At 35.3% G+C, this 26,840-nt stretch overlaps 1 protein-coding gene across 11 annotated transcripts in view; it reads right to left on the bottom strand.

The window, feature by feature from the left end:
* Window positions 1-26,840, bottom strand: part of LOC139117353 (diacylglycerol kinase beta-like) — a 281,533-nt gene that overhangs the window by 142,146 nt on the left and 112,547 nt on the right. The window contains exon 1 of one of the 11 annotated variants that reach the window (XM_070680375.1): window positions 23,065-23,154. The exons of 9 other annotated variants lie outside the window; for them this stretch is intronic. In XM_070680375.1, coding sequence (XP_070536476.1) covers window positions 23,065-23,119 — 55 coding nt within the window. In that variant the 5' untranslated portion in view covers window positions 23,120-23,154. Of the gene's footprint in view, window positions 1-23,064; window positions 23,155-26,840 lie in introns of those variants that run through there. One more of the 11 variants, XM_070680377.1, reaches the window with a different exon arrangement.

Below are 26,840 nucleotides of genomic sequence, written 5' to 3'. Positions count from 1 at the left end.
TCTGACTACAATCATGCTTAAAACCAACAAGTAAAATGAAACATATGTTGAAAACAAGTCATATGTTGTCTTTTCCTCTCCATTGAAGTATCATTTACAGTTTATTGGGTCATCATTGAGTAAAAAGGTTATCAGGGTCATTCCACTTCAAACAAACACGGGTTACAGAGAGCACACAACTGATGAGAGATTCAATCTTATGTTGCTACAAATCAAAGTGCAAAAATTTAATTTCTTTCGCATTTGTCAAATTAACAATACTACACTCAGATTGAGGTTACAAGAAGTTACCCCAAGAGTTCACATTCAGAGTTTTAACCTGTGAACTCTTTATAAAAGTTCCATTTTGAATGTGTTTATTTGATGATAATAAAAGTCACTGGACTGTAGGATGAAACATAAAGTCTGAATAATCCATTTTATGTGCTTGTTCACACACCGTATCATTTTACCACTTCTGTAAAATTACTGTAATTTCCGGTCGTCCCCAAAAGACAAATATGAAGGTTGTTCTATGCCCTTGCTATCAGTTCATTTTTATTGCTTCTGCTAATTACCCACACGAGGCAAACTTGGCAATGCTATATTTGAAGTGTATCAAAAGACAGACTACATGTATATACATAAAATATCTTTTTTTGAACAAATTACACAGATGTTGAATTTCCCCCTGCAACAACATGGGTGATCATTTTCAAGTAACTCCCAGTGCAGAAGTTACATTTCTATCACAATGTACCGGTAGAATGTTTTAATTACATTTGATTGATATATTTCTGTTACAAAATGAAAGAGTTCTATTTTCAGTTTGCTTAGCGGATTCTAATGAAAAGGCGCATTTCCATGAACAGATGTATTTCAATGACGTCAGAAGTATTTCTGTTGGTGACTGTAGCTAATTGTACAGAGTATTTTCAGAGGTACTAATCCTCTTTCATTTAGTATATTAGCGACCTATAAATAAACTGAAAATGGGATTTGCTAAATTCAGAAAACACTGAGCATACTTGGCTGTTTCCAGTGTCTATTTTAAGCAAATATGATGTGCAGATCTTGCCCACAAAGGACAAAATAACTCCTCAGTCGCTAGTCAGGGTGAATTGCCAGTCAACATCATGAAAAACATGGGGAAATAGACATTTTTTGTGTGGTTTCAGATGAAAATGTACATAAACTCAACGCATCCAGCCATTACGAACACCAACTAAATAGCTGAATACTAGCTATTGGACAAACAAAGTAACAGGATTTTCAAGGCAGATCATGAATATGTGCATGTACATGTTAAAAACAAGGTATCTACAAATTCACATCACTTAGCTTGTTTCAAAGACACATTGTTAATAGTATTCTGTTGGTTATTAATCGAACCTGTTCTTTTTCTCTCCTTTCAATGAGACAGCAAGAACTGTCTTAAACAGAAATTCTTTTTAACTTTTATTAACTTTTATCACGGTGAGAATTTTGAAAGCAACAGATCCATCGGACCTACAGAGGCAGTAAAATTTGACCATAGATTTTTTTAAGCAATATTCATTCTCATGTCATTTTTATCACTATCATGTATACTTTCTGATACAAAATAAATATTGCATGAACATATGTACTAACTTTTTTCCTTCCTAATAAATTTGAAATTTCTTACTTTTTTGCTTACAAAATTAAAGTTAAGAAACCTATCTCTGCTTGTGCTTGCGGGTGATAAGAAATATTTGCAAATAATGTAGTACATAGGTGAAAGGTTGTTGTATATCATCTTTATCTGATTATAACATCATGACATCATAACATATGTGACGTTGCACAATGGCACACTAGCTAGTCATTCTGTTCGGTACATTGTTATATTGGAAGCATTTGCTCTGCTATCCATGTAGAACATGCAATTGTGTGACTCTGATTAACTTGGGATGATGCAAACAGCCTTACACTGTTACAGTTATCGACTAAAGTGTTAAATTTGGTGAAGACATATTTCTCAAATATTTGTATTGTATCAAAAATACTGCCAAGGTTTACAATTTCTTTAAATGAAACATGAGTTGACAATGACACATGATGCTCTATCAGAGATTTGCAAAAAACCTGTCATTGATCCAATTTCAAGAAGAGTCTTTCATAATTTGTGAATATTTTGCTATCACTTGTAAATTGCATTCTTTTGATGAATCATTTAAAACTGCATAATCCCTGCTGCCTTCAAGAGATACAGAGAAACAGAATTCAAGGAATCACAAATTAAGTGCTTGCAGGGCTGATATTGAGATATTGTATGCAATGATTGTTGCTGAGTAATGACATCAATCTAAATACACCAGTCATCCTCCCGGCTATACTCATCTAAGCCATCAACTATATCACGTCAGCCATCTTTTGCAGTCAAGCTATTCACTGTTAGAGAGAAGCGGCAGTACACAAACTTTCTGAACCTGTTTGATGAAGTAATTTATATTCATTTAAAAAGTATATTGAACACACAGTGAACATAAATTCCCTGCTACATTTTATGGAGTCCTTGCCAAAGGGGTTACCAATTAAAGATAAATATTATTATTCCACATAAAATATTATGTCAATGGCTTTAGGTCATGTGGTCACAGCCTGAGCGGCGGCAGCCCATGATGTACACTATGGATTGATGGAACGTACCCATCTGATTAATCAGCACACACACTATTGAATAATGCTTATCCTGTTCTTTGCCTATTCTACTTAATATGTAAAGGTCTACATACAGAAACCTACATATAGACTACCAGAGGTCATCTGATTTGATTGTACACACATTGATAGTCAGTAGATAATAACATCAATTTGAAAGGATCAATTTTCCTCCAGGCTACACCAGTTACTTATTCATCTAACCCATCAATACCATCCTTAAGGCCATCTTACCTCCTGAAAGTTTTCATTTGAATAAGTATAAAAGTGGACTTCATGGACACTTTAAATGTCAAGTAATTCACATTTGTTGAAGAGTGCATGATTTCTGCAAAAAGGTATGTTCTGTATTGTATTATGTTTATTCTTTGGATATACCCAACATAAGAATCAAGGCTATGGAATATGGCAATCATAATCTCATGATTATTACCATCATCAATGGGCCAATTTTGACTAATTTAGTTTTGTTCTTTGCTGTCAATTTACCAATTAATATTCTTGAACCTCTTCCTTAATAATATTTACTTTCTGCATTCCATACATTCGGTGCAATCACAAATCACAATCTGTTTGAAACATGAAGTAGCTTGTTACATACATTTGTTTGCCTTTTTTCTACACGTTTTGTACATGTCTTCAATATGTGAATAAACAACTGGTTGATGTAGCATTGGGATTTAAGTCTTTGGAAGAAATTTAAGGTGCAATGCTGTATGACTGTTCAACTTAGATGAGAATGAACCATTTGTATGTGTGTATTACAATTAAGGTTGGAAATATGGCATTGACCAAAGAAATATTGTACAAGTAGCAGACAGTTGACAAAGTCGGCTTTCACAAATATGGGGCATACATGAATGTTATGGAACACTGCCTTTTCTGAATCGAGAGGATCTGAAAATAAAGGATGCATGCCAACATTAGTCTTGTAATGATTTTGTTTTACAGCCCAGTGGTTGATGATTACCAGGGGAATTCTTTTAAATGTGCATCAGGATAGTCTCCTCCCATGAGTGTTGCCTGGGGCAGCATAAACCTAGGGCTATCTAAGGCAAAATCTGACCGTACTGTTTAGCTTGTAGTTAAGCACCCGTTTCATTTTGGAACTACATTTGCGTTGCATGGAGCCACCTGTTTTTTGTGGTTCATACTTTTCATCATATTTTGAAAGCTGGAGGCCTGTTTGAGGTTGAGAGTAAATCTTAGCTTAAAGGGGCATTCTACCTTTTGATTTGGAATTATAAAATAGAACATTTTTAGCGAATATTTTTGAATATTATATACTTCATTTTTTTCCGAGTTTGATGTCATCAAACAGAAGTATTTCTAACTGAGCAGTGCGCCTTCAACTGAGAGGGATTACTTTGCTCAGAACAAATGTGTTTTCTCGTCTTTTTGCAAACAAGTCATCAACAAATCATATGCAAATGTAACTTAACAACTTAACAAGTACCCTACTTTCATTCATAAATCTTGTCCAGTTTGATACACTTTATGTCAAAACCTGCTCAATGGAACAGTGGAGTCAGCTACATGAACTGGCAAGATTTTTGACACACAGCTTATATTTATCAATCATCATGTTGAACAGTACCTCCAAATATATCAGTGAAAACAACAGAAAATTCATACGAAATGAAGAATTCACTACAAGTCTGCTTCAGTTATTTAATGCAAATTTGCCTGAATGCATTTACAGCCACTTGCCATCAGTTGTTGAAACTACAGATGTACTTGCAAGAAAATGCTGAATAGCATAAATTGTCTTAAAATACTGATGTAAAACATGCAGTGGTTCTCAAGTTTTGTGGTGTATAGGTATGCATGCACAGAGAATGCTGTGAGAAATACAGACAGCGATAGTAATCCCTGGAAAAGGACCCCTATGCTATCTACGGTATAAGTATAGAAATGGGAAGTGAAAAAAGTGAATCATAAATCTGTCACTATTAATGCAAGGTTTTTGATTGATCATCTCTTCAGGGAGACTAGTTGTCATTAACCAGCTTAAACCAGATAGGGCCCTACTGTTTCAAAATAATATGCAATTACTGCTTCCGTTTTCTTCCTTTGACAATTTGTCTTATTGTGAGAGGACATCAAAAGGACTGATCTCTTACAGTAATTAGTTCAAATTGAAACTGTCAATGATTCATTTGCTATATCAAGTTTTGGCCAGCATAAATCAACATCAGTGTAGTATCATTATCATAGTTGATGGGCTTTAGTTTACTTGCAAGTATCTTATTCATGTGAGCACACATCTATCAAATATTTTCAATTTTTTCATGCCATAAAACAAGTGTATTACTTTATTCCCTAAGGTATGTTAAAATATAATGTATTAACCTTGCTAACACAGTGTATTAGATACATCATGGAATATTATTGTTTACAAATGAATACTACCCGTAAAGGTCTGGAGCTACTAGTTACCAACAATAACATTGTACATTATTTACATTCCTACTGAAATGACAAGTTGAACAATTGGAATTAAGATATACTTTTGGGATAGATTGAGAAAAAAAAGAACAAGAATTGTGCAAAACACACCAAAAGTTACTGCTTATGGAACTTTAAACAAAAATCCCAAAAAGGCACATTGCAACTACGGGTGCAGGAAAATTTGAACACTACAGCAATTTCAAGTACTTGACAGCTGTGAATGATCATATTGTAAGCTATCTTGACCAATTCTAACTTGAAATCTTATCAGGGTTTTCACAGAACTGGCAAATCTTATTAACAGCCATTCCTACTGAAGTGTGGCCTTCATCTGCTGAAAGCTTTTCTGATTGTTCTGTAGAATCGACTGTCTTGGAAATGTCATTAAACCTTAATTGTAGGGCAGAGCTGAATCCTGCTATTCAAAACTTAGAGTCTCAGTGAACTCTTTCAGATAGTAAAGGAAATACCCGGCACCGTGCTGAAAGCTTATAACCAGCATGGCTTTCTACACCCTGCTTTCATTTGATATCTCTAATGGAAGTTCCAATGATGGAAAGAGCTGTAAGTAGGTTATTTTCTAATTTGTAAGCAGGGGAAATGGAGGACACTGACAAATGCCCCTGGATTCAGTAAAGAAGAAAAAAAAGGAAAACTTTGTCCAATCTAACATCTTCATTATTCATTGATAGTTGGGCCAGTTGGGCCATGTTTAATTCTTTTGTATACTACTCTGAGCCTGTTTATTATGCACTGGAAAAAGTTCAGGCACAATAAACTCCTGACTTTTTGAAACATAAATCTCAATCTAATCATTGCAAGTAAACTGTAGATGAGTGAAATTCATATTTTGCTACAAAACCAGTTGCCTGTATGTGATGGCAATCTAAAACTGTTTGATTTATTGAAAGTCACATAATTATGATTATCATGTAATATCTTGGTGAATAATTTATGTTGCCATAGTGTTTGTAGGACATTTCATCAGAGGAATACATGACTTTTCATATGAATGGAAAACACTACAAAGTATTTTTACCCCGTTATGATTGTATATACTGCTATGCTGGCTCTTTTATGTATCATAATAACTGACACACTGTACAATCATGCAAATACTGCCACATGCAAGTGAAGTGATAGTTAGTGATCTTTCAAAACATGAACTGTGAAATGTAGATTATAAACATTTGAGAAACTTCAGAGTATGACAACCACATCCTTCTCCTCTATCATTATCAGAATAGGAAGCATTTACTTTCATTGAGCAGTAAAAATAAATTTGTATCATCATCAACACCTCCACAATATGTCCTGCTTTGATTTGAGTCTGTGCTTTACATTGGTTTTGTGACTCAACTTTTCATGGCAATGGCCATGTGACCACAAGGTAGATATATCATCATGTCACCCACTTTTTGTAGGATAGTCGAGATACATCCAATGTCCTAATTTGCATGTTCAACTTTAGGATGATGTGGATGCAAGCTGTCCCTGTGAGTTGAGAATAAATACACGGGCGTTGGTGGATTAGCATTAGACTGAAGACTTTAATCATGTGGAGATGTAACCTTGAAATTGGATTGTCACAAATAGCACCTGAGGTCACATTACCGATGCCTCTTTGAAATCAAGAAGGGTCCAAACCTTGTTGGAAGCCTTATTGTGCATGACAGTAATGAACAGATTCAATGACGCTTGTAGAATTAGTACTTGTATGTTAAGATTTATTGATGACTTCAGTGCATTTAGTTGAAGGTCACAATGACCAATTCCTTTTTGTTGCCTGAATAAGTTCAAGGTCACCAACACAGCCACTACCAGTTCAATCACATAAAAGTATCTCCATCCAAAATGAACAAATGATATTGTCTGTGGATGCTAGCTGAGGACACCTAAATCAACTGTTGCCATGTGAACCAGAACAGAAATTATGTTCATTTCCAAGGTAACTCATAATCCAAAGAAATTTCCCAACAGATAGAAAATATTTTACTCTATGCAATGTCACAAACTAGTGTGTCATTGCAATTAGTTTTAAAATTTACTCAGACTTCAGTGATCAAAAGCATAGTAAAAGGTTATTGACTCACTTCTCCTGTTCATATGAATTATCTTACTTTACAGGAATGCAGTGTTCTCGCTTTCATAGAAGCGATGAAGGTTTCAGTCTCAAGCCTAGATGAAGTCAGTACCACCATGATGATTGCATCGGTCACTGTGAGTACAAGTATCAATACAGAAGCCTTCTTTAATATTCTCACAACATTCATACATGCATTTGCCACAAGTATGACTCAAAAAATAGTTTTGGCAGTGTAAAGTGACACATCACATATCTGTAAATACTTGAGATTGAAGCTCACATTGACTACATAATTTGTTGAATCCAAGCAAAAGATACATAAAGCCTTCAAGCAGTAGTTACTAATGACTAGCAGAGAGGCAATTGGTTTATCTGAAGGTAAAAAGCAAACCAAACGCCGATTGAAAACCTTAATCTACATTATTCAAAGGGGATTGATGAACAGATTTGCTGCACTTGGCTCCCAGCAGTATAGTTCCATTACATGTATTCCTTTACCACTCTTACACATTAGCAAAGAAGATGTTTACTTGTAAAACCTATGCATTTATTAGTGCACAAATCCTAGCAAAGGCAAGCCTAAAGCTTTGCGAAACCAACACACACATTCACATGTACTGCAGTGCTTGGGAGCTAGTGAGGGTTTGTAATTGGGTTATTGATTGTGCAGTGCGTAACAACCAAGCTTGGACATTGCTGTTGAGAACATGATTAATTAATTACAGGTGGCACAGGGACTTGGACACCTGGTTTCTCAGCGTTACTGACTGTGAACACATATATTCTCATTCAACCATTGGATGTTAGGTAGTTCCGGACACTTACAGAGACAAAATTGAGCTTTCCCCTGGGAACTCACGTGGTTAATCATAAATTGTTGCTAATGGTTGTATGTTATGAATTTATGAGAAGTTTGAAAATGGTACTTTTGGGAATGAAGGACGGATCTGTAATTTTTATCATGCATCCCCAGCCAGAATTACCTTCTGTGATGCCTGGCACACGTCATACAACAGTCCTGCCCAGATCGTTGAATTTTATACCTATATGTGGCTATACAGTTCTGATGACACCAAGATATTCAGCTTTAGATTTCAACCACACTGAGTGATGACCTGATATAATTACATAGACAAGACGTGGGAGTAATCTCCTACAGTCTACATGTACTGAGGTGCTAATGTTCCATGCAAAACACACACACACATGACCAGCAGATATTTCATTTGTCAGATGTTTGTGAGCTCTGTAATACTTCTCTCCTTTTAGTGAATTTAATGAGACACTTAAATGAGACAGGAGACAGCGCAAAACTATCAGTGTTGTGTCCCCACATAAAAAAACAAATCCCTTTTCCACTACTCCTGATTCCAACAGAAGATCAAAAGATGAACCTTACTTATAATATCAATCTTTCACTTCATGTGCTGACAGCATGGAGACAAAAACCACAGCTCAGACCCCTTGGAACAACTGGCATGTGAATTAAACCACAGGTAACATGTTTTGAATTGATTCCATAGCTGTTTGCAGTTGTTATGTCGGGTGTTGACATGACAGCATTGTTAGAAATCTTGCCTGTGCGCCATGCCATGTCTATAATTTCACTTGATGAATGACATGTGCTGTTCATATATTAATTATTGATGGATGACATTTCGAGAAGATCTTGTCTGAGTATCTAATCTGGGCAACAGTCTATATGGTTGGTGTGCTTGCATAATCAACAGATTTGCACTTCCCCATCCATCTTTATCAATTATTTCTGTTAACTGTCATCTTTTTTGGCACTCTACTTTTTTACGTTGATGGTTCTGAGGACTGAATTCCCATATGAGAATTGTGAAGATTAAAATAGACCATGAGTACTTGCATTAATAGTATTGTCTGTATATATACATGTTTCCTGGATTCTTGGAATTTCATCTAGTTTTATTATAAATGCAAAATTTAAAGAGGTATTTCAATGAAGCAGAAATACAAAATATAGGTCAAGAAAATGTCCTCTTTATTAAAGAGAAGAAGAAAATCAGAAGCCAATTTATTTACTCAATTTAGTTTTAATATTTACCAATATTACTACATGAAAAGATGAGTTGTAAGGTTGGGGCCTAACACAACTGAAATTTTACAATTCATAAAAGTTAAGTTGGAAAATTTAGTGTCTTGAAAAACTGGAAGGGTTTTCTCATGAGGTGCGAACAATAATCATCTACATTTAAAATATATATTTGATAGAATAGCCTTATTTCCAGTCAAAGTTATGACCAAACGTTGGAAAGTTGTTTACCTCTTTGGTGATTTGCTCTCTGATCAAGTAGAGACACTTATAATAACAGTGATTATGTTGAACTTTAATGATATTCAGTTCTTTCCCCTGCAGCTTACTGAATTTGTCTAAAAGTTCAGAAATCTTTCCACTGTAAGTTTTCCACATTTGAATGGTAATATTACACTCTATCACACAAATCAAGTTTGAAGATATTTCTTAGCTCATTTCACAATGCCAGACAATATATAACAAAACGTTCAGTGTTGCAAACTTTCCAAAGGTAGGACCTGCCAATATTCCTGAGCCTTTTTCAATTGGTGTCATGAGTTGATGAATAAGTCAAATTTACTGATTTTGTTTTGGTTTTCATTGCAACTGCGTCTTTTTCTTGTCTATTATGCATGCATAATTGGAATTTATTTTGTGACATAAAAGGTTGATTGATTAATTTCAACATTTCAAGTTAATTTTGAAGTTCTTCAGACACTCAGATAAAACAATATGTCTGCAACTTATTTGTGATATCCTACAGCTGTGACTGGTCATCCTGGAAACAGGAAAACCACAATCCTTTTATACCAACATCAAATGATTCTAACCATGCTAAAATATGCAACACTGTTTTCAAAGATGCTATCATTTCTGTCATTGAAGCATAATATGACCAGTAAAGTCTCTCTTGCAGTAATCATGACTCTACACACTCTGCCTTTCAAGTCTTTACCGCCATTTATCACAAACTGCGGTACTTCCTTAAATCCAGTTTTGATGATAAATATCACATTACATAGATGATTGATGGTCCAGCTTCCTTTATGCCATTATTGGGAAATTAATAACAAATAAATAACCATAAAATGCTGATAAATTCACCAGAAATAACATGTCAGGCTATCTCTTCCAAAGATTCTCTTAAATTTTACCATAATCTCTGAAATGGCTCACTGCTGAATTGCCAGACACACATTATTCAAAGCTGCTGGATTGAAAAAAGATTGATACACACATGCTGAAATATGCATTGATATTTGCAATAGTGTCCAGAAGCTAGGTTTATTGGTGCTAGCACAGTTCAGTATGGATAAAAACAATCAAATGTCAATATTTGACATTAGGCTATCCCGTTAACAACAATATACTTGCATCTCACTTTTTAAAGGTATTACAATCTTTGCAATTGCTTATCAAAACACGAGATGTACACTTTTGTTTTGCCAAAATGACCAAAGTTTCAAGCCAAAATTTCAGTAACACACATGAAATGGTTTTTGCTGAGAAACATGATGTAATATCCCTTTTTTGTGAAAATTTTGATCCAAACAAACTTACTGAGGCATGAAAGGTAAATTTGGAGTGCATATGCTTCTTTGTTTCTAATTTCTACAGCTATTTTCTGTTTTTTCTGTCTGTGCTGTAAATATTTTAATAGCGATCAAACGATATCTTTCTGTCACCTTTCTGCTACACTGATGTAGTTTCAAAACATCTTATAATTTCTTGGTGTAAAGTCTGGAAGAATTTATCATTAAAACTATCACAAAAGAGCAACATGCAAAATTTTCCCTGTACACACTATTCTGTCTCTAAAAAAAAGCTTATCCAACTATCATTGCAAAACATCTTTCATGTTAATAAACAGACAGGCACAATGAAACATCAATAATAAGCGTTCATCTCAACATACTAGCTCTGAACATTTTTTTTACTTTTCAATTATACTTGAGTTCAATTTATCAACCATCTCTGGAAAATGTACATGTTTCATTTCTGAATATAGATGAAAAGAGGAAATGTATTTCTTGATATAAATGTAATATTAGATTTCAAACTCCTTGTTATACTAAAACATCACTGACACGCATGGGCAGCCTAACATAATATATGTGGATCTTTCATTTTTTATGCATTTAAATGTCTGTACGTGTATGAAGCAATGACATCAAGTCGCTCAACTTAACATGTGACACAAAATGATTATATCTGTCTACTTCATTGATATGTCAGGGACAGACCAATTTATTCTGCTTATTAAACACAGATGATTTCCTGGAAAAAGGCAGTCCCCAGGCAAATAAACTCCAGGTTACCAAACTCTGTATCTATTCATCTCTGGCAGTAATGTCACCTTGAGCTGTATCATGACAGGTAACTCGAACTTTTTGTGGGGGAGTAGCTTGTTAAGATGGTGAAACATTTATTGATGGGCTGATGACCTGGTTTCCATAGACACCATACATGTTTGTTTTTCGACAATTAAACTCGTCTGAGAAATGAAATTTGCGGTTTAAACCTGATAAACTTGCAGATAAGATGTTCATGATATATTGTGACAAATATAAAATTTGCACTGATCAATATTTTCATTTCTGCATCTGACCCTTTCCCCAGCATGGTTTAATTAGGCCCAAACCCATTGTTATAGATAGTGAGTGGACCCTGTTATAGGAAATTAGGGGTGAAAAGGTTGAAAGCTTGACACAGCAGCTGTGTATTACTACAGACATTGATAATTTCTATCTAAAGTTTTGAGAAAATTCATTAAATTTCATGTCAGAATGACAGTATATACTGTAACACTGACAACACCTAGAATGTCTCCATAAATATGTTAAAAAAATGGATCTTACTTGTGAATATACCGGTAGTACAGAAGCCTTACTGGAGTTTAGAAAAATACATTATATTCAATGTATGTAAAGGGACTTTGCAACAGCAATATTTGTATAAAAGAAACAATAATTATTGAAAAATAAGTTGTGCAATTTCCCTCCATTTTAACTCCTGTATCATTTTATCAAATAGACAAGTGTACAAAAGCTTTGTCTACAGAAGTCTGTAAAAATGTGAGCAATTACCGGTATATAACTTTTTTCAACTTTTGTTCTATAAAGTAAATGTTTCCATATTCTTCTCTCTAAAGTATGTTGAAATACAAGTTTTAGCCAACAAAGTACATTTGTATGTGCACAATATGCAATGTTGTTGTTCATAAATGACTAAAATCAGGTTGTCAACACAATATTAAATGTTGGACATGACACATATAGAGGCTGTTGTCAAATATTGAACACCTAGCATTTCAGCTTGGTTTTGGCATTGCAACTGGACAATATAATTTCAAGGTAGGACAAAAATACAGGACAATTTATCAAAAGTTGTAATTAATGGAGTATTAATCATATAATGCTGGAATATGAAACTACTGGGCTTATCCCCATCTGCAGTAGCTTCTAAATGTATTCAATTATTACACTTCTGTTCCATAGATTATCTTAATCAGAAAGTTAATCATTGAAACATAATTAATCCTTTGATAGAGTATAAGTGCCTCAGTTCATAGTTTTCTATACAGACGCCAGAGGTACGGCACCATAATGTGTAATACAACATGAAATATTAAGGATTAAAGAATGGTAATTTATAATGCTGGTACACTTTATATGGTGATCATTTCTTTTGTGTGCATGGTCGTAAAATCATATTTATTGGTAGATTAGAAATAAATAGGAAAAAAGAATGTTACTTATTGCTTTAACATAAATCACTGATAGAATGACCAGTAAGTTGAACTACTGTAAGAGTGTATTTGATTAAATCTTTGTTTTAGAGTTTCACTAACACTGTATTTCTGGTATGTGCTTAAAATCAGATAAATTTTTGAATGAGAAATATTTCCCAAACTGTAAAGTTTTCATTGGTTATAACCTTTGTTTCCTTTTGATCTGTTGCGATGCTAAAAATCCCCAGAATCATCTTTGACCAAAAGATATTCTGACAGGAAAGATGTAGTGAATAGGAATAAAGTTACCCTTTATAAAATGTCCTTCATTAATCCATAACTTTATGCAAATTACATGTCTAATATCCTAGCTATTTACCTGTGCTTCATGTGTGTCAGCACACTCATCAGGTACCATAGAACAGGCTGAGGAAATCAGAAACTAAAAATTTATGAGTGGCAAATGCACAGTAATGGTTACTTTTCATGATATTAAAGTGGAAGGGAGACCAGTGAGTTGAAAAGAACAAAGCCGTCAGAGCCATCTACTGCCAGGAAACTGACATTTTGTTAAAAAATTATTATTTGTTTACATACAAATTAACTTCACCGCACTCACTCACTTCAAATGTGACAACGTCAGAAAAACAATCAGAGAGTAAAAATATGGAAAACTATTTAGGCAGCCACTGTTTAAGCATCATGAAGTTTCAAAATTTATGAGATTCAATGGAAGTACTAGTATCCAGTACAATGGCATGTTCATGTAGGATGAAACATTCCCTATGAAAATGGATTTAATGATAGAATTGTTCTTGACAAACTGCTTAACTCTTTAAACTCAAAGAAACAGTAATCCTTACTTATTAATCATAATAATTCTCTATGAAGCAGAGAAGACTGTCATTTGACAGAATAGTTTTGTTGATGATCCAGAGCTATTTCAATGATCATTGATCATGCTTTATACAATCTTCTTCCCCTTTCTGATCTCTTGACAGGCTTATGCCATCATTGTGGACAAGCCAACCACTTAGCACAGAAAGCCATCTCTGCATCTGATAAGCCAGTAATTGATTTTGAAATGATACGCAAGAAGGAGAGGCATTCAATAGATCCAAGTAGATCTCTGAAGACTAAACTGTTATGCTGTAGCTATATTGCTGCGTACAGCAATTCTCAATTCTTGTCAAATGCTTTCAGGCAGTCTTGTCCAACATACCAAGATGAGAAATTTGTTCAGCACACAGAGCTTGTAGTGCATAAGCAATTAATTGTGCTGTTAGCAGCAGATCTGAAGAAACATGTCTTGGAGTGAAGACAGATAGGCTAGACTATTCCATTCCCATGTATACTTGCCTCGTCACGACATTGAAAGTCATGAGGTTATACAAACTTATGGAGAAGGACATTACAAACTTGCTCATAGAAGTGCTTGATAAAGTGTGCAGTGCCCAACCAAAAACACTGTCTATATCACCTTCACTATGGCAGAAGAGAAATCAAAATTAGGTTATGTATTTTATTAAGGGGCATGGTCTCTGTACGAAGGTCTTTAGTGAAGTGAAACCACTTTCAAATTGTCTTCTCATTAACAAGAGAGTCAGCTTCATCAAAGTTTTGTGAATATCTTATATCTGTTGCAACGAATTCATTGAAAAAATGATGTTTGAACAGTGCACAGAAGTCTAAAAAACAGATGGACTTGACAACGGAGGTATAGTCTAAAACTTGTATCTGTCTGCCCTGGGGAATCCAGCGGTCTACTGACAGTTCTATTTTCATGAGAACATCCACCGTTCTCTGACATTTAAAGAACTTTGGAGAAAGACTTGGGAGAATATGATCGCTATAGAAACCATACAGCATACAAAGACTTCAATGACCTGGTTTAATTGTGACATACTACCTGTGATGCTAAAAAAATATACATGCTGACGTGTGGGTTAAAAATAAAACTGGCCAAAGGCTAAATTTGAATCCTTTGAAGTGATGGTAATCACATCCCAGTGAACTCACGGTACAATTTTATAATCCAGCATTCAGAGTCTAAAAATAGACCTTACAATGGGATAAATTGGTATATCATATCAATGCCTGGGAGATGTAAATTCAAGTCGGAACAAATGAAGAGGAATTGAATTGACTGGAACTGACAATACTGCTTCCACGCAGCTTGTCATGTATGTAAGCTGTGAGTTTGAATACAGCTATTAATTGAATAACTCTGAACCATTCCAAAGTTTTATTCCTTTACTTTGTCTGAATACAGCTATTAATTCAATCTCTCTACCCAATTCCAAAGTTTTGTTCCTTGATAAGGGAGGAGTTTAACCCTTTTCAAAACAGTGCATGCCCTCTCTAAGTTTTGAATGAGTAGTAATTTATAGGTTTGCATAAAGAAAATAAAATCATGAATTTAAGAAAATGAGGTGAAATTTAAACAGCGTCTGTGATTTATTTACTGTGATAATTTCCAACATATGTATGTCATGTTAGACCAGGCACTTCCTGATCGCTCTTCTGTATTTTTAACTTTCATGTCACGGACACGAGATGGGCAGACGCCTCAAAATTATGAACATACCATTCTGCTAATCAGTTAGATGAGAAAGTATATATGGCATAACTTTCAAAATATGATATGATAGTAATTATCAGCATGATAAATGCAGGTTAAATTGGTAGAGTATGTACGTATGTTCAATAATACTCACATATCAATTTTTGCAGATAACAGATAATTTTTCAAAATTCCTAACAATTAATGGTGTCAGCTTATGGAAAATATCCAGGGACAGCGTTTCTCACTATATCACTCACTTCCTTTTCCATGCTTCTTAAATTCTTCTTCTAAACTTTTTAAAATGCTTACATTTTTGCTGTTTAAAGTACCATTTCCACAAATTTGTGTCTATAACTGGCCTCCATGTATGTATGAGCTATAAAGGTCTTGGCTGGCAGATGTGAGATTCATGCTGGCTCACTCTCTTGGCTTAAATATGTCATTTTGATTCTAAGTCAGATTAGGGTAAACCAAAGCTGACGTCAATGTAAGAACGGTTAACTGACACTATTGAGGACACTGCCAACCAAGATAAATTAGGTAAATCGTAAATTTTCACACACTGACTGTATAGAACTGCAAATTTGGCTATCTTACTACCATACATTAGTATGGGATTTAATTTATCATATAGGAATGCATGTTCCATGACTTAAGGTCTTAGAACTGCCGTAAGGTGGATACTTTGATAAATTGAGTGTGTGCTTCTAAGTAACAAGTCACGACAATGGACGATATATTGTTTTCCAAGTTCATCTGCAGAGAGCAGTGAACAGGGAAGTGAAAAGTGTAAATGAAGGCCTTTGTACATACTTTATCACTTTGAGTTTTACCTGGACACTCATTGAGAAACAAACAGGGAGAGTAAGAAAAATTTGCTGATCTGAATTATAGGAAAGGAAAGAGTCAGTTGTGTTCAAGGGCATTTCACTGAACTTCACAGATGGAGAATAATAACAGTCTGTATCTGCCGTTGATGTGCACTCGGGCAATATGATAGTCCAAAGGAATTCTTAATCATAATTATGCTAACTTTGACAACTTTGCATGTAATTCTTATGAAAAGAGGAAAAATACTTGTGTAAAAAATGCTCTTATTTCACATGCACAATTGGTTGTTAACTTTGAATGGTAGATCTTCAGAAAGATTGAAATTTCATTAAGATGAAACGTGCTGAATAAAAATATTGTGTTCAGTTCTTCAATATTCAAGTCCTTTACATTTCTATGATTAGTAAAGTTTAAACTCTGCACAGTTTTAGTCTAATTTACAGCTGCATTTTCAATAAATTCTTCACTGAGTCCTTATCAAATTCCACACAAACTTATCACATATTCGGCTCATTATCTTTTTCACAAAGCTTTCCCACTTGAAATGAAATCGCCTGCATTGGCAGCATTTAGTCTTTATCACCTCTTCCATATGTATATCTGTCTCAATGACGTTAGTCCGGAGCTAACAGACAATCTGCTGCTGTCTGGATAGACTGCAGTTCATGTCGGGTATCTCGTGTCACGCATGGAACATATGCTTGCATTATTTACTCTGACAAGGCAGTTGTCGTCATCAGAATATGTTTCCAGATTTAAAATTAGCGCAATCAGTGATACTTGGTGATTCTGATCAAACGCTACAAGGAGAAAGAAAATCTTTTGTATTTCACAGACAGATTACCATAGTTAACTGACAGGAAAACCAAACCTTCTTGAATTATGCTTTTCAAAGGGATTTATGGAGAGGATAGGAAGTACTTATTTCAAAGGAGTCAAAAACTGCTAATAGTACCTTTCATAAGTAAAGAAATGAGAACAAATGGTGTTCCTATCATTGTTTGAATTAAATATTGAGACAAATACTGCCACACATTAAACTCATTCAGATTCCTGATTGCAATTTCAGAGGTGGAAAACGAGATTGAGGATTAAGACCATAAATTGGGGTGACTTTGTCATTACTCATTATATGAATTAATAATGCCATTCATTGAAAATCAGATTGGACACTATAAGAAATATGATTTCAATCAGTAGATATATCCTAGGTCTTTTTGGAGAACGCAAAACATCACCCGTATTCATATACATCAACTTAAATGGTTGACAAGTTTCGTCTTATTAACCTGATTCTATTCAGAAGAACTTCTTGAATTTTGGAAAAATGCATATCACAGTACACCTTCCTTGAAGTCATTTGAAAATTCCTAGCAGTACTTATCGCCAAACCCTAGCTGCATATCAGCTTTAATAAATGACTTTATGGAAAACATGCCAAGTTTGTCGTAATCCGATAAACTTCTGACGACTAAATCAGCTCTCGCTAAATATAGGGAGAAAACACATAAAAGAATGTATATCTGTAACTCATTTAGACAAGTACGCTATCTAAAAAGAAGTTTGTGCCATCCTAAGTTTATCGGCAGTCATGAAAGTCAAGATGAAGACATATGTTTAAGACATAGGGCAGAATTCAAAAGATGTCACAAAGCGACACAACCTCACGTATAGCATCTTTTCTTTGACATCAATTAAACCAACTTCAGCTGTACACAAAGTGGTTGACAGCTAGGTCTGTTGAAACACTTTGAGCAACAATTCTGAGAGTAAATAGCGGAAAATGGATTAGGAACAAGCAGCGGTAGATTCATCCAGACCATCAAATTCATTCAAGCTTTTTATTTAATTGCTACTCCAATACAAGTGAAGGTGAAACTATATGAAAGACTAGCATTTAGAAATAAATGTGTTCAGATTAAGGGAAATGATGGTCACTAGAAAGGATTCCATGAGTATCCTGTCCTTTTACGACAGCAATTAAAGTCTGCGGCAGCTATCACTAGATAACTAAATGCATGTATTTGCAATATTGTTTTGAGGTCAAAGACATTCTTTTGAACAGGATTTCAAAGCATATCATAAACAGTACTTTTTCTCAAAACACTTTAAACTAATGCCAACAATTAAAGTGCTTGAAATATCTTTCTTTTAATGTCTTTTTGTATCACATTCAGCTCTTTCCAAATACCCAATCAACTGAAGGAAAGATCTAGAACAATAAAGAGGGTCACAATAGGTCAAAGAACTTTCTCTCACAGCAGCAACCTACTTTGTACTTACGCACGTCATACAGATTTGAACTGAATTAGGCTATGTACACAGGTAAGTATGTGTGAAACCATGATTATCAGAATTTTGATCATTTATATTTCCATTCAAGGTTTATATTAAAAGCAAGTTGTACAATATAAGATATTAACTTTGCTTGATTCCTCATCCATGATTAGGTAATGTGAACTTAAATATACACAAGCATACATGTATACTGTAGTTTTACATTCATGTTTTTGTGGTTCAAGCACTAAATATTGACTTATATTAAAATGCATCTACTATACCGCTCAATGTTAACTGCGCCTTGTGACAAATCCATGGTGCCTTATCATTGTTACAATTATTTTCTGGTGATTTTGTCTTTTTTGAAATGTCGATAACGAAGATTAAATCCAATAAAAATATTCAGTTTATGTTTTTCAAGTGAGTTACATCCTCACGGTTTCTTTGACCAAGAAGCCCAATCAAGTACCAGTATACAAATGCTAAATGTATGATGAATGTTGTACAAGGAGATTATTGAGGTCCAACAGCTCTGCCAAAGTGCTGATTGACTGTTCTCTATCTCTGGCGTACAACTGATGAACAAGATGAGCACACAGTTCAGGTGGAACCTCTGACTTATGAACATGCTGCAAACAGTAACTGTGTGACCTCTGACCAGATGAACATGATGCAGACAGAAACTGTGTCACCCTTGACACGATGCAAACAGAAACTGTATAACCTTGACCTGATGAACAGTAGATAAACACACAGAAGTCATACACTGATGAACCTACACTGTATGACTTCATTCATCACTGATTTACATGATCAACACGTGACCCTCGACCTATCAATATGATGAACAAGATACACATAGTTAAGGTATGACCTCTGACCTGGTAAAGAGGGGGGAATAAAGTAACTGCATAACCTCTGACCCATCACCATAATGCACGCAGTATGTAAACAGCGCAAGCATCAAGCTCCTTTTCTTTGCAGATCAATTAGTATTTGGTTTTGTTATAATGTTAATACTAATTTTTATAACAAAACTCACACCTGCACAAGAATCTTATACTACTTTGTTTCACATGACAATCACATAGAAGACCGGCATTTTAAACTGTTGTAATATTGGTCAGATTTGATTTATTTTAAGTATAATATGTAACACTTCTTGTTCTGAATTAAAACTTTCCCTTTTTTGTTTTGAAAGCAGAAAAGATTCCGTGAAGATCAAGAAATACTCAAAATTCTAGGTAAAATTACAAATCTTAACTTACTTATTCTGTTAACTCTCTCAACCATGTAGAGTCTTTCATGTTGGTGTAAATGATAGGGATATATTTGAATAATACATAATGCATGGACAAAGATGACCTATCACTCATGGTGAATAGAATTCATACATACATTCAAAAATTGTAATATCTGTATGAACTGTACAAATCATAAACACAGGAAAAGTGATCATTTACATCAATATTGCTGTCTCAAGGACGTTACATTTTTTTCATCAGTGATAATATCATGAATATTTTCTCGACATTATTTGAATTTGATGAAATCACATCACCTTTTATTATTGTAGGTGTCTGGTTTTCAATAATCACACAGCTATTGAATAGCTTTCAATGCTTTTATGACTACATCTTCCCATTAAACTATTAAAAAAACTGAACATTCCTTTCTTTTGACTGTCAGTAAGACATTATTAATTCCACATCTAATAATAATTATGGATTTTCTTCAACTACAATACATTGAAGTAACACCTTTTTTAGATTGAAAGTTTATATTCCTGATGAAATCCACAGAGAGAGAGTTTTAGGGAGAAAGCCATTTTGCTGACCTGCGGCTAACCCCAGGGATACTAAATTTAGCTACACCTTCAAATTTTAAGTGTCATAATACATTTCACATTGTACAGCTGTGCCATGCATTGGAATACAATTTAATGGAATGTTAAATATTGATTGTTGATCTGCATTTAAAAAAAACAAGGTCATTCTTCATTTAAATAAGCTTTCACATTGTGACAATGCGTTAAAAAAAATATTTTGTTTTTCTGATAGAACTAAACACCTGCAGGCTCTAATGAAGAGAGTGCCCTGTGGAATTTGAAGCATCTGTCCTGCATGGATTTGTGAAATGAATGTGTTTGCCAATGATAATAATTAGCAAAAAAATTACTATTCCCTGCTTCAAGTAAATTAATTTTATGTTGTGAAATAATTGGTGTTAATGAGTTAGTGTAACACCTACAGGCTTTCACACGATGTTTCTATAATACATGTATGTTAATTGCTCTGTTCAGGTCATCAATGCTAATTTGCATTGATGCAAAATAATTCTCAAAGCTTGAACAAACACTTCATACCAGTTGGTGCAAAATGATGAAATTATTCATCTTTTGTCAACTCTCCAAAATCCAAAAATATGTGCGATCTTTACAAGTTAATACGTGATTGACATGGCCTCTTCACGCTAGTCATGACGGAACGCACCAGCTGTCATTAAAGTCAACACCACAAAATAACAAACTATACATAGTAATGCACCACTGTGGCTGTAAACTGCTGTTCCCTGTGATAAGAGCCACCATATAAAGATACCCATGCGTGCTCCCCTGCATACAAAATCAGTAGCAATGTTGGAGTCTGGATGCCATGTTATCACAGCCAATGAAGGCAATCACTCAGCAATGAGTGCTATTTCACTGTCGTTTTCAGTTTGACCACATGATACATCTTAATGTTCAGTAACATAGAGATAAGTGTTAACACAATTCACAAGGTGCCTCATCTGATCTATGTTCACCTGTACAATATTTGCATATTGAAGTTATTTTCCTTCTGCTACCCTCTACCCCCTGCACATGGAAATGCGTCAACATCGTCTCCATTCCTGAGTGAAAATTGCACAACTGCACAGCATAAAACTTTGATACCAACTATAAAATTTCACAGAAACTCACTAAGAACTTCATCACCTTAGGTAACATCCTGAAAAAATGTCCTAGGGTGACCTATAAATTGCAAAATCAACATTGAAATGTGACTGATTTCTAACAGGCCTTACTAGGCAAACTCACAATGGATATGTGACTGAGTTGTCACAGGTAATGCTGGGCCCATTATCCACAGTGGAATTGTAATTGAGATCATCGTGTATGATGCCCACTCCAATCACAGTCTTGCTCTCCCTCGGTAAATAATGTGGCATTATTCCCTGAGGAATACCTTTAATTGAGAGAATTTCTTTTAACAAGGACAGAGTAATTGCCAAATCTCACTATCTATATTATTGAATTTTCCTTCATACAGTTGATGCTGACATCTAAAACAGCTTCATTTTGCTTATCACATTTTTAAAATCTTTCGGCAGGCTTCTAATTTGATATGAGATTACACATTAATTATATGTAACTTGAGATGAGATTTCTGGAGAGTAAAAGAGATTTGACTGGTTTATTTAGTTTTCTAGGTATCAGAGCTTTGAGTGGTTTGGATGGAGTAAAATCTATTAATAGCACTGTAGGACATACAAGGCAAAGAGAAATATAGCTTCATCACAAAATGACAAGTGATGGCTGATTGTCAAAAACAACTCAAAAATCATGAATAATGGTGCAACCCAATAGCCAGTATTCCATTTTTCATAACAACAAGGCAAGTATCCTCACTGGATGCTTTACCCATCATGTACAAGTTCTGGACGCCTTGCCAAACCTTAATAGATATTTTTGCAGAAGAGGGATTTTTATAATTTGGATAAAAACTGATCAAAACTTTCAAATCTTTATCATGTACATTTAATGGTTACATCACGCCTACAAATTTGCATTCGTTGGTATTATTTAAAGCTTTGTAAGTTATTGAGTTGTACAACGTGTAAGTGTAAGGTGATAATCAATCTTCAATGACTGAAGAATTATGAACAAGATGGCACTCCGCCATGCTTTCAAACATACAAAAGACATTTTCAAATTTCAAACTACTTTCAATCAAATGCTTTTCTCTTCTAAACATGTATATGGATACACTTGTTCAGAATATTCATTCATGATATTAAGTCAACTTCATAATTTTCATAAACTGTTTACTGAGTGTGTATCACAATTTGCTAAAATTATGATATACATGCAAAGGCAGTCATATTTTTTTAGTTTACTTTGATGATAAAGATGATATTGCATGATTTTTTATATTCACAGATGTTTCCATTCTTCTTTCACAAACTCCATATCAGTCATGAATCACAAGTTACAAGTGGTGCATCTAGTAGATACAAATACAGATATCTGAATATGACCCCTTTTTTTCAAAAAGCATTAAAATACGGTACAATATGACAACAAAATGTCTGATATACAGGGGTTTTTTAGATATCGAGTCCTATACTACTACAAACAAACAAATAACAATATTTACCTAAATCCATGTAGAAAAGGACCTGAAAATCAGTGAAAGTTCTTGCATTGTCCATCGGTCACGGAGGGCTAGAAAAACCCTGGCTCTGACACTTGAACTGTTGGCTGACTTGCATATCACAGTTATTTTAGCCTGTTATAACAAGGCCATCAATTAGTGTAATTTCCACACTATTGTTCCAGCTTAAGGTAGCTTTCCACCTTTGCGACGACCTATTTTCAAACGTGAATTATGCCATCAAGATGTGTACTTTTACCCAAGTATTATATATCACCTGAAAGCTATTTCTATGAATATTTTTGTTTAATCAAAAAAATTAGTGTGCGATGATTTTTTTTGAAGATCTTAGTGAAAGTGTAAATAACATGGAAGGTCTCACGTAAAAAAGTTTAAGTCTGAGCGGAGAGGGGCTATTGTTTAGGTGTTAACGGGCAATTGGTCTTCAGAATACTGGCTACAAAACCGTGTCTCAGATTTTTGAAAAAGGCCTTAGTTTTTTCACATCGTTGAGTCAAAGTTTATCCACCGATTGGTCTAACAATGCCGCCTAATTAAGCAGCAATAACTCGACTTTAAAAATCTTCATAAAGAAACTGAGACACGGTTTTGGAGACAACCTACTTGACAAACGTCTGTGAAAATCTGGTGAACTTCCGTTCACGCGTTCTCGAGTTAAACTCTTTTGAACGTGCTGCAATGTGACAAAATGCCGAACTGAGAAAAAGGCGATTTAGTAAATTGGTTCGGTTTTTTCCTTTTGAATGGCAATAAACAATGTACTCAACCGACAAAAACACTAAAACCAGATAGTGAAATCAAAGTGTTCAACTTCAACAGTATATTCACTCATTGAAACCAGTGTCAGTGGTCGAAATGAGGCTAAAAAGTGTGAATTTTGGGAGCGTTGTACTCTTTTTAGAGCGCAATCTACACAGTAGCTGATGAGTAAATAAACTTGGGGAGTGCCAGGGAAGGGATTATGCAAAATCTGTTGACTGATTAGTTGTAAGGTTTAAATAGAGTATTAACTGTTCGACCTAACTGTCGGAACTGCTACGGCATCTCGATGCCGTCTACACGAGCGCTTGGACTTATTACCTCCATGACAATGAACAGTGTAAGTTTATGGCAGCATTCGATTCGACCTCTGAAACGACTCACGGCTGCGGAATGAAAGCGAGCCCGATGAGTGATATAGGGAAAACATATTGGCTGACAACCAAAAATATCTGCGTTTGTATGTGGATGTACATTTGCCGTGTCTGTGATCATGGAGATAAAAAGAACAGTTCCATGCCGTGATTCATTACGGTTAGGGTAACCGAGGATTCAGTGAGCAGCCATTTTTTAGATCTTCACGCGCTTTGAAAACCGATAAATACTAATCAAACTACGAGCATTTCTGAGACAATAGTTCGTCCTCACTCTGTACAGCATTTCTGTGGGTGAAGACCGTTTCTGGAGTCATTTATGCTAAAATGAACCAATCGCCTGTCGGCGGCATAAAAGTCAAAGAAGAGAAGTTGAGAAAACATTAACATAGAGAAAAGTTCGTCATTTCATCAAGCGCAAGTTGCGTGCAATAGACCGCTCGTCAAGCGTCATACGTCACAGATAGATCTATATTACTCTCTGCTGTCGTTCGTATCCAACATGAGTACCATCGATTCCAGGCGAATATGATATCAGACCCGTCTTCATTACATGTAAATCTCAGTATTAGGATGGTGTTTTGTACTGTATTCAAGTAGTTAGCCCGTAAGCGTCTCATTCAATGGTTTACCGACCAATGATGACATGTTGATGAAAACTCAGGGCGATTACGTTATTACGTTGTGACGGTCAAATTCATATTGAAATGTGTCTTCGGTCCTGCAGCATTTTGGCTACTGCCATGATAACTGATAACAATGTTGCCGTGTCCATTTAGTCTAATTCCCATAAAATCATTTGATTCACATTCATCCGGTGTACGATGAACATTTGTTAGTCGACGTATGTTTTTACCTTGTCAAGGTCGGTTTCTCATTTAGTGGTAGGGTGGTTGCATTGTACAATTTTTGGGTAATAGCGCGGTCCGGAAACGAAATGGGACAAGGAAAAACGGGACCGCGGGATTGAAACGACTTCGACATTTGTGCCAAAACGTCTGCAAACCAAAGCAGTATTGTTTTGTGGCGTGTGATTTCTGCATCGCTACGTATTTTGCCTTGGGAAAATTTGCTGTCGCTGTCCTGAAGCCCATGCAATTTGTTTCCACCTTGTATTTTCTAATCCCAAGTAGTTCCAGTGCCGCAGTTTCTGATATTTCATTTTTATTCATAAATTGTTCAACTTACTTAGTATTCTCATCGAACGGACAATGTCGGGTTTCTAGACCTTTTGGCGCAAAGTCGTTTCGGCCGCACAATTTCCGACCCCAAGACGTTTAGGCAACGCGACCAAAGACGTTTCGGCACTACCTGGTTGGGGAACTCGTGCCAAATGTTACAAATCAAAACACTGAGAAGTATAGTGTCAGCATTCACATGCTTTAAAGTTTGTGAGAACATGGTGAAAACCGTGAGAAAAGAGTTTCATATCATTTCAATAGCAATAGCCGCCGACACTGTCAAAGTTTGAAAAGCAGCGCCTAAACGGCACTGTATAAGTCATACTGGTCAGAACGCAAAGGTCACGCTTATGAATATGACTGGTCTGTCAGTTACTAATAAGTTTGAAGGGAAAAAAATAAATCGTAACGGGGGTGTCGAAATGTCTTGGGGCCAAAAGAAGCCGAAACTTCGGCCGAAAGAGGCCGAATGTTGCTTGAATGTTGAAGATGTGAAGGGTGTCTGTTGCGGTATTCAAGTGTTCCCGCTGTCACTAAGGCCGCCAGTGGAACGTACCATTTATGTATACGGGACAGCCTCTTCAAAGATGTTTAACATTACGAAACTTATCAACCACTCCTGGTGCTTTTACAAAAGCACAAAAATGTCCCAGATAAAACATTTAGTGCGTGGGCCATTTGTGTAATCTGAAATTGTACCGTCAACAATGTCATAAGTCTGACCTTGTCCGATTGTGTCGATAAATTGTGATCTTTTGGGAGCGGCCACCCCTATGAGAAAAACGGTAAGACCCACCTTTCGACGCCTAATTGCCAGGTACACACTATGGTCTTGACCCACGCAGTGAACGGTAGGTGTTAATGGGATTTTCACAGCGGATGTTGTCTTAGTGCATGTGAATACCGTGACGCTGCTTGCTTAGCGTAATCCCTTGTCAATCAAGACCTTAACGGTAGTCTCAAACGCCAAAATGTACACCTGTGCCTCTCATACATTTTTATTCCAAAATTTCACCCAAAAACAGGAACTTCACGACCAAGATATTCTACACACAAGGAAGATCAATATTATAGGAATACTTTTCAGGGATAAAAGAAAAATCGGTTTTTGACTCAAAATACCAAAACAAAGGCGGAAAGCTACCTTAATGGAGTCCATCAAGGGCATTTTCCCTTCGCTAATTGCTGTGATCAATACGGATTTCAAATCAGAGAAATTATGCTTGTTAAGTATAAAGCCTGGTTAACATTGAACTTGAAAGCAATAGTTCAACAATTAATAATAACATGCAAATGACCCTGGCTTGCAATGGACGCATCAAATGATGGTTTTACTGTGGAAAAAATATCACTTTATAATAATGAAATAATTCTAATTGATCATGATTCTCATTTCTTGCATGTTATTTTACTTTCTGTTTCTAGCAGCCATACTTATTTCAAT

Source organism: Ptychodera flava, chromosome 18, assembly GCF_041260155.1.
Source record: "Ptychodera flava strain L36383 chromosome 18, AS_Pfla_20210202, whole genome shotgun sequence".
Lineage (NCBI taxonomy): Eukaryota > Metazoa > Hemichordata > Enteropneusta > Ptychoderidae > Ptychodera > Ptychodera flava.
The sequence above is the reverse complement of the archived record's forward strand: the minus strand, read 5'-3'. Positions and strand labels throughout refer to the sequence as shown.